Consider the following 16,631-nt stretch of genomic DNA (forward strand, 5'->3'; position numbering starts at 1 on the left):
CTCTTGCCCAGGGGTGTCCAAACTCAGTCCTTGAGGGCCGGCATTTTCACAATTACATTTATAACTGAATTGAGGGAGGTTTAAAAGGATTTGGGGTTTAAAACAAAACAATGTAATAAAATTAAGATTTCAAACAGTGTAGTTTTATTTTGTTATCGATCCAAAGATACACACAATACTCAGATAGAGCCTAGATCTATTTTGTGTGTATGTGTGTAAAACTGCAATAAATTGCAAATCGAGTTAAATGGTGTAATTATCTGTCCTCACAAATATTGGAATGATAATTAAGTTACATGAATGTGAAAATCAAATAAAAAAAGCCTCTGAAGCTTTAAAACAGTTATCATGATTGTGCTTCAGTGAATAAGGTGCGCTTCTCTCTGAAACTAAGCTAGGAAAAGCTACTGAAAAACGTAGTTAAGGTAGTAGCCTCACTGTTTGTAGCTACCCAGACAGCAACATAGTGTTGGCCCAGATCCGGCCCACTTCTGGCCCACATGAAATCCATGCGGGCCAGATGTGGGCCAGATCTGGCATGAAACTGCTTGCTGTCTGGGTAGCTAATGCTCAGCACTGAGGACCGTGTCCTGCAGAGTTTAGCTCTAACTTGCCTCACCACACCTCCCTAGAAGTTTCTAGTGTGCTGGTAAGAGCTTGGTTAGCTGGTTCGGGTGTTTAATTGAGGTTGGTGTGAAACTGCAGGACAGTGGCCCTCCAGGACCGAGTTTAATTCTAGCTGGAAATAAGTCTTTAGAAAATGAGAAACTGGGTTTGAGCACTGTCTGAAAAGCCCTTTTTATTCTGATAATTTAATTTAATTAATTCTAAATAATTATAAACATAATACATAGTTTACGTTTTGTTTTGTTTTTTAAGCATGTCAAGCTCACATCTGTCGTTTGAATGCTAGGAGGTCACCAGATTTATGGCTGAAAAGGAAAAAAGTTATGTCAGAAACAAATGATGAAGGAGAAGTGCAGAGAAGCATTGCCCACTGTGGACTGTGTGTCTGACAAAATTATATAATAATTGAGTCCTTAGGGAATGAATTCCTATAACACAAAAATAAATAATTTGTCCTATTTAATTATTTTACATTTTAAATGCATTGCTTAAAACAATGCCCAGACTGCAAAACTGACAAAAACTTGCATTACAAATGTTTCTGGAAGTAAAAATAAACCATGTAAAAATTTAATTTCTTTTCTTTTCTTTTCTTTTGGAGATAAGGTTTAAATTGTGTGGAGTATTTTATTAAGTATTCGTTTTGCTGCGTATTTCAGTTTACTGTTCAGTTAGGGTTTGCAAAAAATGACACATTTAATGGAAAGACATCTTGACACAAGTGTTTACGCATTTGCTGATTTGCGTAGCACTTGTGGTTTTCACCAAACCTTCTGGAACAAAAGCACCAGAAAGTACATCATGCAATAGGCGTGCAGATGCAGCAAAATGATTCACAGATAGGATGTGGTAGCCTATGTTACAGATTGCAGTTTCTACTTACTGAAAGCTTTCATGTTTGCATGCAGGATGAAGCAGGCTTATTATCAATTGTCAAAAAGTAAAACACAAAACTGATGAGAAAAATGGATAGAGGTTGAAAAAAAAGAATGAACACTCAGTAATTCTGATGAAGACATTTCTGTTAATAAAATCTATTTTTTTTTTAATAATAAAAAAGTGAAAGTAAACAAATCTCGGTTTGCCAAACTCAGACCTGTGGCTGTATTACGCAGCTGAAGCGAAAGTAAAGTTAAACGAGTTCGTATTGAAAAGAAAGAAAGAAAAAACACTCACGTGCGCTCTCCCGTGGACACTTCAAGAAACAAGAATTAAAAAAAAAATTGCTTAGTGACCAACTGAATTTAAATATTTAGTACAGCAAAACAGACGTATTAGGTACAGTACCCACATAGGAGAAGATATTCTCGCAACGTTTGTGACATGAACAGAACGTTACCACGTGGTCCTGTTGGTGATTTAATAATAGGGTGGCCACATTTTTATACACAAAAGTGATGCCTGCCACAGCAGGGCCACAATGTAAACGGGGCCGATGGAGTGCTTGTGGTAATATAAATCATGGTATAAAACCTGTTTTCTAGGAAATAATAATAGTGATGACAATAAACATTGCAATAAATCATATTTTATTGAAATCAGTGTGAACAGATGCACTCATCCTCTTATTATTAACTTATACTTTCTTTTTATGCACTGCATATCGCGCTGCGGAAACATAAAAGCATGTCTGCTTTTATGATCTGAGAAACAACAAACAAGCCTATTCTACACTGCTCAAAACTCATGTTTGAATCATCATTGGCAAATTTAAATATAAATCATGTAATATATTAAAATAATAATTTAATATTGATACAGTGATGAAAAGCACACGAATTCTGACACATTTGGCTTTACATACATATGAGTGCACCTGCGCTGTGCACTTTAGAGTCTGACCATGTTCTTGGATTGATAAAATAGGTCCCTGACTCTGGATCCACCAAGGATCAGATAAGATTCATATAGTCACATGTCCTTCATATCGCATAATATACAGTATTGTTCAAAATAATAGCAGTACAATGTGACTAACCAGAATAATCAAGGTTTTTCGTATATTTTTTTATTGCTACGTGGCAAACAAGTTACCAGTAGGTTCAGTAGATTCTCAGAAAACAAATGAGACCCAGCATTCATGATATGCACGCTCTTAAGGCTGTGCAATTGGGCAATTAGTTGAATTAGTTGAAAGGGGTGTGTTCAAAAAAATAGCAGTGTGGCATTCAATCACTGAGGTCATCAATTTTGTGAAGAAACAGGTGTGAATCAGGTGGCCCCTATTTAAGGATGAAGCCAACACTTGTTGAACATGCATTTGAAAGCTGAGGAAAATGGCTCGTTCAAGACATTGTTCAGAAGAACAGCGTACTTTGATTAAAAAGTTGATTAGAGAGGGTGTTTTGGAGATTCCCAATTTTGAGATGGGGTCACCTAGTCACAATATTTCCAATCGTGTCTCACTGGGTAACTGTGATAATGAATCAGGTAAATTAAAGATTGATTTGGATGATTTACTTGTTGAAGGCCTCCAGAAAGACTGGAGCAAGAAAGTTAAACGACAAAAGAAGAAAGACAAGCGTCGAGAGAAACAGAAGAGGAGATCAACCGACGGACCAGCAGAAAATCGTTTCTAAGATAAGAAGAATAATTCGACTGGTGCGAAGACAAGAAGGCATGAATAAGAAGATAATAAAAATGATGAGAGAAATCATTAATTGTATTGAGTTGGTTAATGTTGATTTAGAGTTACAGTCTCTGGCAAATGGAATCGAGGCCTTGAGATTGCAAACCTCTGTTGCAAGACCAGAAAACCCTTAAAAGGTAACAATGAGATATATGATTTGTTAGACATCAACTCTAAAGGGCAGTAATAAGAAACGTATGATGTTAACATTTGCTCAACAGTTGAGACTGTCACGTACGCCAGTTGAGACTGTCACGTACGCCAGTTGAGACTGTCACGTATGCTTGCTTTTTGCTAAGATAACAATGAGTGTGCAAGGAAATGCATCTTGCAATCTGGATTGCAGGATGGACTTTCTTTCTAAAAGTTGTATTGTAATGTGTTTAATCTGATTAACACAGGGAGGAGGATGCTGTGCAGTTTAGCAATAGTTACTTACTTAGCCTACGCCTTAAGATTTTGTAACAGCTTAAAGAAAAGATTAATTTGCTTTAATGGAAAGAAGATAGAGCAGCAATTACTTAATGTATGTGTGCAGAAGAGGGGTTGCCAAATAAGGAGATGTTAACTTCCTGTATCCATAGCAACCTGACTGTTAGTGTGTGCGTGCAAGCGGATGTGTTAATGTGTTTTACCAAAAGGAGGCATCCGGAAGAAATGATGTATTGTTTTTGGGGACTATATAATGTTATGGTTTGGACACATCCCCTGCCGCATCTCGGGGTGAAGACTTACGCTTTTACTTTTGTTTTTTACTTGTTAATATTTTGCTTATGAGTTAGTGTTTAAAATAAAGCGAAGCCATGTACAATGGTGATGCGTAAAAACCTTTAAACAAGTCTCTGAGTAATTTATTACGAGTAAAGTTATTATTCTAGTTTGTTCCTGATTCTGTATTGCCAAGCTCTGCAGAGGCAAAGACTCAACTGAGCTGATCTGGTTCTGGTGGGAAGAAGTGCAGAACTCTCCATTGCCACAGAGAAGACATCAAAGGTAAGAACAATGGTTTAGATTGCCTTTGCTGGTTTGAAATCTGGATGTTTGGAGAGAACATCTGCATATTTCTTTAGTCAGATAAAATTAACACAACATGGCGCCCAAACGTGTGGGGCTTGAATACAGGATAAAGGATGACTTGAAAATAATAACAAGCGTAATGTATTGACACTAGAAAGTCCTTACAGACCACGACCATTGTAATAGTCCAGAGGGACTTGTTTGTTTTCTATATGCTCGCGGAGGCTAGTAGATAGACCTAATATAGAAAAACAGAAGGCTCAGTGTAGCCAGAAGCGAGGAAGGAGATCTTGCTAAGAGATATAGCTAGACTCAAAGTAGTCCAGAGGGGTTTTTTTTGTCTTATATATGCGCGCACAGGCTCATAGATAGACCTGATATAGTAAGACAAAAGGCTTAGTGAAGCCAGAGAGATCTTGCTAGAAGATAAAGTAAGACTCTAAGTGAGTAAAACATGGATAGGATGACGACGGTCAGCCTTGTTTCTCATGATTTAGTTAAAATGCTGGAATTGATTGATCCTACACAGTGTAGGTGTGGTTCAGATCAAATTCCATGGCATAAGATAAGAATGCTAACTTCAGTGGTTAATCTTAGGATTTATGAAGGAGCAGAATTCCCGCCCTTTATTTATTCAAACAGAGGAGAAAGAGTTTCTTCTAAAGTTAGTGTTTGATGAATATGGGGGGGGGGAGCCAGAAACATTCCAACAAGAGGTTGGGATGATCTGGATGAGTAGATACTGGGGAAGTGCCCAAATGTGAATCGGTAGCCCCCGGTTTTATGCCCCGCCAAGAGGGGAATAGAGATGCTCTAGACCTAAATGCTCTGCAGCCGGAAGTGCCTGAAAGCCCAAATGATGAGTCTGAGTCGGATAGTGAAGAACCGTTTAAGACTTATTTTGGGGAAAGGTAGAAATCTAATTATCCTGAAGGAAGGATATTAGAAATTAAAGGAGGATGCTTTTGTTTTGATTAATCCAGTCAATAAAGATCTCCAGCACAGAAATGGGGTAGCTAGTGCCTTTAGAAGAAGGGCAGGCTAAAGATTACAGGTTAAATCAGACAAAATAATAGAGCACAGAAAAACTCCTATAAAGAAAGACGATGTAGTCTTAAAGAAAACAGGCAGACCTATGGAAAACCTGTAATATACTCAATAGGTCACAGAAAAGGTCAAAATAGTGATATAGCTGAAGAATTAACAGCAGATTTTAACTTTAGACACTTTGACTGACAAAATACACAAAGTAGCCAGGGATAATAATTATTACTCAGTGGCTATGCCAATAATCTCAGGGGGGATTTTTGGAGTTAATGAAATCACAATGGGTACAGCCCTTGTAAATGCATTAATAAGAAAAACGGATAGAACTAACTTGCCCAAGTTATGAAAGATCTTTCACCAAGACCCTACAGTCATAGAGGGAATAACTCAGAGAGTTAATGAAGACCAGACTGCAGGAGAGGTGAGATCAGACCAGGGAGTTAGTAACTTACCCAGACCAGGAAATGCCATGGCAGAATTTTTAGAGAAAAATTCAGAACCGAAATGGCCAGTAATAAAACGGACAAGAACCGTTAAAGGGAGGAAAAGATAGGGTAGAAAATCCTTTCCCTAAACTAAAGCTAGGCAAAAGCTTTGAGACATTCAGGCTAGGTGAGGGATATTATAGACCCACACATGCTAGGGGTAGAAAGAGAGAAACTACCTTAGATAGAATCAATAAATGGGATGATGAATATGCTCCAGGTATAAAATGTGGTCATTTATAGTCATTACTGAATGGAGGAGATGCTAAGCAAATCCTCACAGACACCACATTGACACAGTGCACTAAAAAAGCTATTTTGGCTCAGAAAGAATAGCACTCAGAAGTAGTACAGTAGAGAATCATGAGTTTGAGGAATAGTATTCTAATGTAGGTCCTTAAAGTGACAGAGGATGAAAGTGTAGTTCAAAGAAGTGATAGAAATATGATAACTACACTAATTAGAGAAACAAGGAGACCTAGAAGGCTCCGTTTCATAGAAGTGACAGCTGAGTCACAGTATCAGTCAGAGGAGGAAATAGCGCTGCCGGCTGAAGTGAGTGCACTAAATCAACATTTAGAAGCATTGCATTTAGGTGCACCAGGTCAAAGAAGGCCCATAACCGCTATAAATCAGGTACATACTCCTAGACAAACTGAAAATAGTGCAATGGAATCCAGAGTAACTCTCTGAGAATTAATGGAAAAAATATCAGGAGATTAAATTCTTAAAAAAAAGGCCAAAATTAAAAATAACACCGTAAAAGGCAAAGTGAGGGAACTAGTCAGATATGGTAAACGGATGAAATTATCTGGCAGTCAGTATACTCACATAATTTGGCTGAGTTTGGCCTGCATGGAGGGAGAAAATTAGTTAAGACTCTTGAGGGGTTAATTCCTACTAATAAAAAGGAAATTGAGCAGGAACACTTTGAAGAAAAGTGATGTACAGTAGGATTATTGACAGCCTGTCAAGAAATTGCAGAAAAGTTGTAGAGGGGATCCTAAGACAAATTTTCAAGGTGTAAAGAGAAACGCCCTAAATAGGAGCAAAAGTGATTTTTATTTATGGTCCAGAGACCTACCCTGAAGAATTAGAAAGGGCTCTAATTCAATAAGACAGAAATAATTCAGATAGACATAGAAAAATCAAGTAGTAAAACTCAGAGGCCTAAAGGCCCAACGAGACGGTCAAGTCGTGAGAAGAAGCCCTACAACCGTTATGAGGTGGAGGGTAGATTCTCCCCTCACCCAGAACAAAAACCAGATAGGAACTGGAGAAAAGGGAGAAACAGATCTATCCCTAAATAAATATTATTTGGAGGGAGAAAATATAGGAAAAAATTTATATTAAAATAGTGGAGAGAAAAGTAGTTACTTCAGTCCAGAAAATTTGAATAAATTGAGCCCAGAAGAGAGACAACAGATTATAGAAGAGAGACTAAAAAGCAGGCCCGAAACAGACAGGCAGGGTAAAAGGTAGCTGACAGAATAGCAGAAGTCAGTGTAGAAAAAGAGGAAGTCCAGCCAAAGAGAAAGTAGAAGAAGTAAAAATATTGATTAATCAAAGATCATGTAGGCTTTAAGCCAAGACAATTTCATAGTGCAATTTTGAAAGAAATAATAATAATATATCAGAAATACAGCTCACAGTTTACATTAACATTTTATATTCACAAAGGATAAATAAGAGCACTTTAAACTGCGGTGACACTTTGTTTCGGTAGTCTGTTTTTGGGCATTCTACTGGCGGTGGGTAGCTTTGCAGCCACATGTCAACCAACAGTTGGTGGAGTATTAGTAGACTGCCTGCTTAATATCTTCTAACACTTTCAACTAACACTAACCCTAAAACCTATCCTGACATTCTGCTTTGAGAGATTATGGATGTGTGGTTGCGGGGTTGCTTATAGTTGGTGGGGTGCCTGGAGTGGACAATCAGGACAGGATCAAGTCAAGGCACTTGTATTTATATAATGCTTTGAACAAGAAAGATTGTGTCAACGCAAGTGAACAACATTTATTTGAAAAACAGTGTGTCAATAATGCAAAATGACAGTATCTGTGCAATCATTTGCTATCAAGTCAATGATAAAACTATAAGTGAAGTAATCCCAATTTAGCAAGACAGAGGCAACACCAGCAAGAACCAACAATGAAAAGATTTGATGAGAACAGTGTTGAGAGAATATTAGCAGCTGTTTGTAAGAGACTGTTACAGCAAAAAGCTGTAGCAAAGGAACAACCAATAGTGATTTTCTCTATGGCAGGGGAGCTAGCTAGGTTAAAAAGGAATCTAGTGATGAATCAGGCTCGCATCAATAGCCATAGGTGGGATCAATGGAGTTTAATTCTTGGAGACAATCAGTTAGATTGGAGGAGAATTAAACAGAAAAGGAAGGATAAGATTACTAGGTATCATGAGAACCATAAGCACTTACCCAAATATTTCACTGATGGAAGTGAGAGGGGAGGGAAAGTTAAGTGGGGATACTTAGTTAAATTTAATAGACAGCTGATCACATCACAGAAAGAGGAAATCCAGGGGACCGCTCAGTTAGCAGAAGTAACAGCTGTTGAACGTACCCTACAGAGGGCTGTTGAGCTGGGTCATACAGAGATTGTCCTGACATGTGATTCAGAATATGTTACAGATGGGATTAACCTGGAGCTAGACAAGTGGAAAGCTAATGACTTTCACACAGCTAAAGGTAAACCAATGGCACATAGAGATCAGTGGAAAAATATAGCCAATTTACTAGAGAAAGTAAAGGCTCATGTTTATCACCAGTTTAGCCACACACAGCAAACTAATGAGTCGGCTGAAGGAAATAGACAGGTAGATAAACTTATAGGTCGAGTTAAGACCAAAGAAATAACAGAGTTATTTCAGAAACTGCATAATGAGTTAAACCATCCCAGTGTTAAAATGATTCAGGTGGAGCTTAGATTAAGAAATCTAAACATTCCTAATTGGAGGAATCATTACAGGGAGGTGAGGAAAGAATGCCAGGTATGCAGGAAGTTTATGACAGCTAAGGGTTGTGAGGAAAGTGAATTACCAAAGGAGTATCCTTCACAACAGATTAGCATTGACTTTGCAGTGCTATTGTGCCCTAAGACTAAAAAGGGGAACTGCTATTTTCTGCTCGCCATTGACAACCACACTAAGAAAACCATGATATGGCCTTTAAGGTCAGCACTTGAAGCAAAGGTAGTAGAGTGTTTAACAGAATGGATTAGGTGGCAGGGACCAATGGAGAGTTTGAGAGCAGATGGCGCACATAACATAAGTGGGAAACTAGTACAGAAATTCTGTGAAAAGAATAGAATAATAGTAGTTAAATCAATAGCCTACCGTCCAGAGACAAATGGAATTGCAGAACGTGCAATTAGAAATGTTAAGGAATGGTTTGCTAAAAATAAAGCCTTAGGTGACTGGGATCAGAACATTGATCGGTGTTTATTACACCTCAACAGGTACAATACGGTGAACCTGAAAGAAAGGGAGGTTAAGAAAAACACAAGGTTCGATGTTGGTGATGAAGTCATTATAACACGAAGGCACAAAGTAGGTAAGTTCTCTGAGGGGTTGGGTACTGTTGATATAGTGAAAGCAATAACAGGATCCAATACAGTAGAACTAGAAAATAACGGAATCCAGAGTAATAAGGATTTAGTAAGGAAATCAATAATGGAGAGAGTAAAGTCCATTATTAATCAAAAAGGCCTAATCCGGGTGGAGCATGGTAAGCATGGGTCAAGAGCATTTCTATGGTTGGAACCAGAGATGAAAAGGTACCTTGGCTATGAAGGAACATATGCCAAAGCAATAGAAGTAACAGTACGACCGTTCTGCTGTGTGATATGCAATCAACAATGTGCTATGCAGAGTCTATCGTTTGGTGACGAAAAGAAGGACATGGGTGCAGAGTGGTTGATGCATAAACAAACTCACACAGAGATATCTGGAGTACTGATTTGTGAGAACTGTAGGCCAGGACTCCCCAAGCTAAGAATAGATTCCTATAAAGTGTCTGGGAATTTTGGAGAGAGATGCGGTTGCACTTGGGATGGCACAGTTTTGTGGTCATGTATGGTCTGTAAGGCAAAAGAGAGGACTCTGATGTCCTCTAGGTCAGTTTGGGAGACGCTAAGAGTCCTCAAACCACTGGGATTATTCCAGGAAGGAATAATGACCAGGTTCTCTAGACATCCTTATATTGGGATGAGAGAACATGAAAGAGAGGCTTTTCTTGGAGCAAGAATGCCTATGGTTCCCAAGAATGGGAAAGGAACTAGGAACAAAACTCTTCTAGGGAAAGAAGATTTTGCAAGAGAAATAAAAAGACAGGATCGAGAAAAGGATCTATCTTTTACAGACATTGAGTCAATGAGATGGGAGCTGTCATGGTGGACACAACCCATTCTAAGATGTTTCCCTGTGGTAGATCCTAAGCAAGGGTCTCGAGGGAAGATTGCCTGGATTTATGTACAAATCGGTGATCAGTGGCAAGTTCGAAGCTGGGGCCATCTAGCGGTAGAACTGGTACAGGGAAGTGGCTGGTTGAATAGCCCTCCCTATGAGAAAGACTTTAGAGCGACACAGCCTCGTTCTAATGTGACAAAGGAGAAACGAAAATCTACAAGGAAAGAGAAATTTGTGCAGTTAACAGTGTCCTTAGTAAAAGACCTGGATAAGCACAAAATTTGGTGTCCTGAAGATGAGACATATAAGTTTGTAAGTTATTATGATAACGAGCAGATCACAGAAGTACCAAGTGAAACCTTTACTGTTGTAATGCATTTTAAGTTGAATGTATTGTCATGTTCACACCCTGATTATGATTGGATTGGGGGATTGGAAGTTGAGTTACATGATAAACAGCCAGAGATAAAGGTTATCAAAAAAGGTATATTTAGGAGGACTAGAAGGCTCATAACTGGGCCTCAGAACTAACCTCTACTTACAGGAAATGAAGAGAGCAGAGTCACTCGAGAGCCTCTCAGAAGAGCTGGGGGAGGCCAAAGAAATCATCGAGAGGATGAAGAAACAACGGCGCATCTGCAAATGGATGAGTATAATACTGTGGATGTTAATAATTCTAGGATTATTATTATTAATATTAATTAGAGTGAGCTTTGTTCTAGAGTGGAGAATTTTTACTAATTCTTTGATATTAGCTGAGATTTTAGTTCAACAACAAAATGTTTCAGGATTTGAAGTTTCTGTATGGGCAACTGTTAAAGGAAACAGAACTAAAATAGAGAACAAAACAATAGGTTTTTGGAGATGGCTAGATAATCTCCATGACAAGAAGAATGATTACTACATGGTTAGAAAACCAAAGGTCAAACTAAAGAGCACTGTAAAAATAAAACATTGGCACAGTAGTGACATTGAAGTATATGAAGAAAATAGTTTTATCCAAAAACAAGAAGGGAATAGGACTATTAAATATTTTATAGGTTCTACCTATAGAACAAGTGAAAATGAGGAACTAGGGGGATGTTGGATATTTAGATCAGCAAAAGATTTTAACCCCTGGACAATAAGACAGTGTAAATATAAAGGTACTGTTAAAAGAAGTAAGAGAGATAAAAATATGGATAAAATAAAAAGTGCAGCAGGAATAAGGGAAAATGTTGAAAAATGGATAGAAACCAATGGTATGTTATTTAAAGAAGGAAATTTCATTGTGTTAACGACAGTAAGAGACCGATCAGTAGGATCAAGAAAAACAGGATATGCAGAACTAGAAATTACATCTGAAACCAGAATTAGTTTAGAGTTAAATAAAACCGTACCATGGATATGGAAAAGGAGATTAGCTTTACCTAGAGTAAAATTTAATTTCAAAATAGGTTACTGGGAAATAGATGAAGTTAAATGGGAAACTGATGTATATCTAATCCAAATGGAAATAAAAGAAACATTACAAACAGAAATAGAAATTAAAAACTATTATGAAGATAAGGTGAAACAAATAGAACAATGTGTTAGAAAAGAAATGGGTAAAAAATACCATGGACAAAAATACAAATACATTAAGACTGATAGTGTTGATTTTTCCTATGCTCACTTTTGTGACAAAGATGAAGAGAATATGGACTGTGATGATTTCTGTAATGGTACAGATCCAATCACAGGGAATAAAACAAATGAGAACTTAAGTATAAAGAGAAGGTTATACTTAAAAAGATTAAACCTTAATCGAAGGAAAGACAAAGAAGGTATTTATAGAAACAATTTAGTTTTCTTTAGTGATGCTGTTTTTGGATTATTAGGAAATGAGTGTGGGAGTATAATTGAAAAATGCTCATCAGGACATGATCAAATTACTATTAATCAAATAGCATCAGTGTTATGTTATTGGAGTAAGGGGATAGTTCCCTTACCTTGGACTTTTAAGAGAAGTAAACTGGCTAACAAATATGAAATGACTTATGGAACTGGAGGGGTAATAAGAATCGTTAGTAGGAACCCTCAGTGGAAAATGTTTTATGGACCAGTATATTATGCAACAAATAGCATGTTAAGGTATAGAGTTCCAAAAGGAGGGAAGAATGTACCCTTAACTAAATTAGATGCTATAGCAATTGATGATTTGTCACTAACAATTGAAAGAAGAAATTGGAAGGAAAATTGGTGCAAAGCAAAAGATAAAAATTATTATCTGGGTTTAGACTGGTTGAGAAATGATCTATGTAATACTAGCATAGAAATCAAAGGTCAGAAAATAAAAGGAGGACCAAGATGGTTTGAAGATCCTGGAGAATTTGTGAAAAAAGGAGTGGAAGGTGTGAAAAAGGCAGCTGAAACTGTGTTTAATTTTGTTACAACGGATTTATGGAGTAGTCTAATTAATCTCTTTATTAGAGCCGGATGGTACATTTTATATGGGGGATTAATTGTATTAGGACTAGTTATAATAATGGTTATTATAAAATGTTTCTGTGCATCTCTAGGCCAAAGAATGATGTCCAGAAAAGACAATGGAGATGTATTAACGGTATTAGGAAAATTAATAGATTTTCAAGATAAAGGGCATAAACGTATTAAACGAACAAAGAAGCATGACTTAGAAAAACCGTTATTGTAGAGAAACGTGGCATACCTTAAAAGGAGCAAAAAGGATAGCCGTTAAGATAATGAAGAGAAAGGAAGTAGGTGGAGTAAAAACATATATATATATTGTATAGGGAACGACTGAGACAGCTACAACTATCCGTAGTTTCACTTGTAACTGGACAAGACTAACTGGATATTTGGGTAATTTCTATTTGGGAATAGAAAACTCATTGAAATTTATTGAAACCAATTACGATACGTAAGTCCAACAGAAGATCTCAATTGTTAAAGATAAAAATGGCATCCAAGGGGACAAACAATGGAACCGCAAGGAATGAGAATAAGACAGAGGCCGGTGGATTTCTGATTCCTGAAATCCCTGGTACTGGATTCCAGGTTGGTGTTTATATTTTATGGATGCTTTTGCAAGGAATTAACAGAAATCTCTGGTGGCTGTATTTTTTATCAGTTTTACAAGTGGTAAGAATAATGTTAATAGGAAGAATTAGCAAAATGATTTTTGTTTGTGCTCTGATGATTTTATCAATTGGATGGCAAAAATTGCTAGGACATCAGGGAACATTTGGTTTAACTGTAACAAGCATATTAAAACTTGGGATTGATGTTACATCTGTTATGATACATGAAGATGAGTTTGTCTTTTGGGGAGAAATATGTATTATCATAACTAGTGCAATATATCTAATTGGATTGTTGATATTTAAATATGGTAAAGAGGCAATGTTATGGACAATTATAGGATTTTTGACATTGAGTGGTTTTATGTTAGGATTTTTTCTGAAAGATGATGATATTGTGCTACTGGGAATTATGATTTTGATGAACCGGTGGGACAAGATGAAAAAGGCATTGAAAAAGTGTACAACATGTTTCAAGCAAACTACCACAATAAATTCAGAATAATTAACTACCTATAATTAAAATTTAAAAAAAAAAAAAAAAAAAAAAAAAAACTGTTTGAAAAGATCTAAATTCATTACATGGGTATGGTGATTTGAAAGTACAGAGTGGTTTATGTATTAGTGTTATGATTGGCATGAATCTCTTCCAGGGCCCAGCAGTGATGATCCAGGAGCCCGGTGGCCCACTGAGTGGGATGAGCTTCAGACAGTTCCTAGATCTGGCGAAAAGCTGGCCGAGAACTGCAGAGAGGCTTTAGGTTCTGCAGGAGAATCCTAAGGGTTTTTGTGGAAAGAGATGGAATTGACAAGTGCCTAATGCATGAACTGCCTAGAAATCAAGATCCGTATTCTGTAATGGAAATGGGAGAATTGATAGAAGTAACATTGATTAGAAACAGGAGGAATGTTTTTGATGTGTTCATTGAGAAAATGTATAGAAGTGTAAGAGTTGGGAACATTTTGGTGAAATGTGTTGAAGATAGAATTCCAGTGAAGAGTACTAGGACGAGAGGAAATCTTTGTGACAATTTGACCCCAAGTGAGGGTGTTTTGGAGATTCCCAATTTTGAGATGGGGTCACCTAGTCACAATATTTCCAATCGTGTCTCACTGGGTAACTGTGATAATGAATCAGGTAAATTAAAGATTGATTTGGATGATTTACTTGTTGAAGGCCTCCAGAAAGACTGGAGCAAGAAAGTTAAACGACAAAAGAAGAAAGACAAGCGTCGAGAGAAACAGAAGAGGAGATCAACCGACGGACCAGCAGAAAATCGTTTCTAAGATAAGAAGAATAATTCGACTGGTGCGAAGACAAGAAGGCATGAATAAGAAGATAATAAAAATGATGAGAGAAATCATTAATTGTATTGAGTTGGTTAATGTTGATTTAGAGTTACAGTCTCTGGCAAATGGAATCGAGGCCTTGAGATTGCAAACCTCTGTTGCAAGACCAGAAAACCCTTAAAAGGTAACAATGAGATATATGATTTGTTAGACATCAACTCTAAAGGGCAGTAATAAGAAACGTATGATGTTAACATTTGCTCAACAGTTGAGACTGTCACGTACGCCAGTTGAGACTGTCACGTATGCTTGCTTTTTGCTAAGATAACAATGAGTGTGCAAGGAAATGCATCTTGCAATCTGGATTGCAGGATGGACTTTCTTTCTAAAAGTTGTATTGTAATGTGTTTAATCTGATTAACACAGGGAGGAGGATGCTGTGCAGTTTAGCAATAGTTACTTACTTAGCCTACGCCTTAAGATTTTGTAACAGCTTAAAGAAAAGATTAATTTGCTTTAATGGAAAGAAGATAGAGCAGCAATTACTTAATGTATGTGTGCAGAAGAGGGGTTGCCAAATAAGGAGATGTTAACTTCCTGTATCCATAGCAACCTGACTGTTAGTGTGTGCGTGCAAGCGGATGTGTTAATGTGTTTTACCAAAAGGAGGCATCCGGAAGAAATGATGTATTGTTTTTGGGGACTATATAATGTTATGGTTTGGACACATCCCCTGCCGCATCTCGGGGTGAAGACTTACGCTTTTACTTTTGTTTTTTACTTGTTAATATTTTGCTTATGAGTTAGTGTTTAAAATAAAGCGAAGCCATGTACAATGGTGATGCGTAAAAACCTTTAAACAAGTCTCTGAGTAATTTATTACGAGTAAAGTTATTATTCTAGTTTGTTCCTGATTCTGTATTGCCAAGCTCTGCAGAGGCAAAGACTCAACTGAGCTGATCTGGTTCTGGTGGGAAGAAGTGCAGAACTCTCCATTGCCACAGAGAAGACATCAAAGGTAAGAACAATGGTTTAGATTGCCTTTGCTGGTTTGAAATCTGGATGTTTGGAGAGAACATCTGCATATTTCTTTAGTCAGATAAAATTAACACAACAAGGGGAAAACCTATAAAGAGGTGCAAAAAATGATAGGCTGTTCAGCTAAAATGATCTCCAATGCCTTAAAATGGAGAGCAAAACCAGAGAGACGTGGAAGAAAACGGAAGACAACCATCAAAATGGATAGAAGAATAACCAGAATGGCAAAGGCTCAGCCAATGATCACCTCCAGGATGATCAAAGACAGTCTGGAGTTACCTGTAAGTACTGTGACAGTTAGAAGACGTCTGTGTGAAGCTAATCTATTTTCAAGAATCCCCCGCAAAGTCCCTCTGTTAAAAAAAAGGCATGTGCAGAAGAGGTTACAATTTGCAAAAGAACACATCAACTGGCCTAAAGAGAAATGGAGGAACATTTTGTGGACTGATGAGAGTAAAATTGTTCTTTTTGGGTCCAAGGGCCACAGGCAGTTTGTGAGACGACCCCCAAACTCTGAATTCAAGCCACAGTACACAGTGAAGACAGTGAAGCATGGAGGTGCAAGCATCATGATATGGGCATGTTTCTCCTACTATGGTGTTGGGCCTATTTATCGCATACCAGGGATCATGGATCAGTTTGCATATGTTAAAATACTTGAAGAGGTCATGTTGCCCTATGCTGAAGAGGACATGCCCTTGAAATGGTTGTTTCAACAAGACAATGACCCAAAACACACTAGTAAACGGGCAAAGTCTTGGTTCCAAACCAACAAAATTAATGTTATGGAGTGGCCAGCCCAATCTCCAGACCTTAATCCAATTGAGAACTTGTGGGGTGATATCAAAAATGCTGTTTCTGAAGCAAAACCAAGAAATGTGAATGAATTGTGGAATGTTGTTAAAGAATCATGGAGTGGAATAACAGCTGAGAGGTGCCACAAGTTGGTTGACTCCATGCCACACAGATGTCAAGCAGTTTTAAAAAACCAGTGGTCATACAACTAAA

At 37.5% G+C, this 16,631-nt stretch overlaps 1 protein-coding gene across 1 annotated transcript; it reads left to right on the forward strand.

Moving 5' to 3' along the window:
• The first annotated feature begins 2,947 nt into the window (after positions 1-2,947).
• Positions 2,948-15,445, forward strand: LOC113084981 (uncharacterized). Its single transcript, XM_026255056.1, has 2 exons — positions 2,948-4,249; positions 10,778-15,445. Exon 2 carries the CDS (start codon positions 10,781-10,783, stop codon positions 12,905-12,907), a length of 2,127 nt encoding a protein of 708 aa, XP_026110841.1. The 5' UTR covers positions 2,948-4,249; positions 10,778-10,780; the 3' UTR covers positions 12,908-15,445.
• The last annotated feature ends 1,186 nt before the right edge of the window (positions 15,446-16,631 follow it).

Source organism: Carassius auratus, chromosome 5 (genome assembly GCF_003368295.1).
Source record: "Carassius auratus strain Wakin chromosome 5, ASM336829v1, whole genome shotgun sequence".
In the NCBI taxonomy this organism is placed as follows: Eukaryota; Metazoa; Chordata; class Actinopteri; order Cypriniformes; family Cyprinidae; genus Carassius; species Carassius auratus.

Excerpts from the sequence above, each read along its gene's own strand:
- LOC113084981 (XM_026255056.1), top strand. The coding sequence starts at position 10,781 with ATGAAGAGAGCAGAGTCACTCGAGAGCCTCTCAGAAGAGCTGGGGGAG.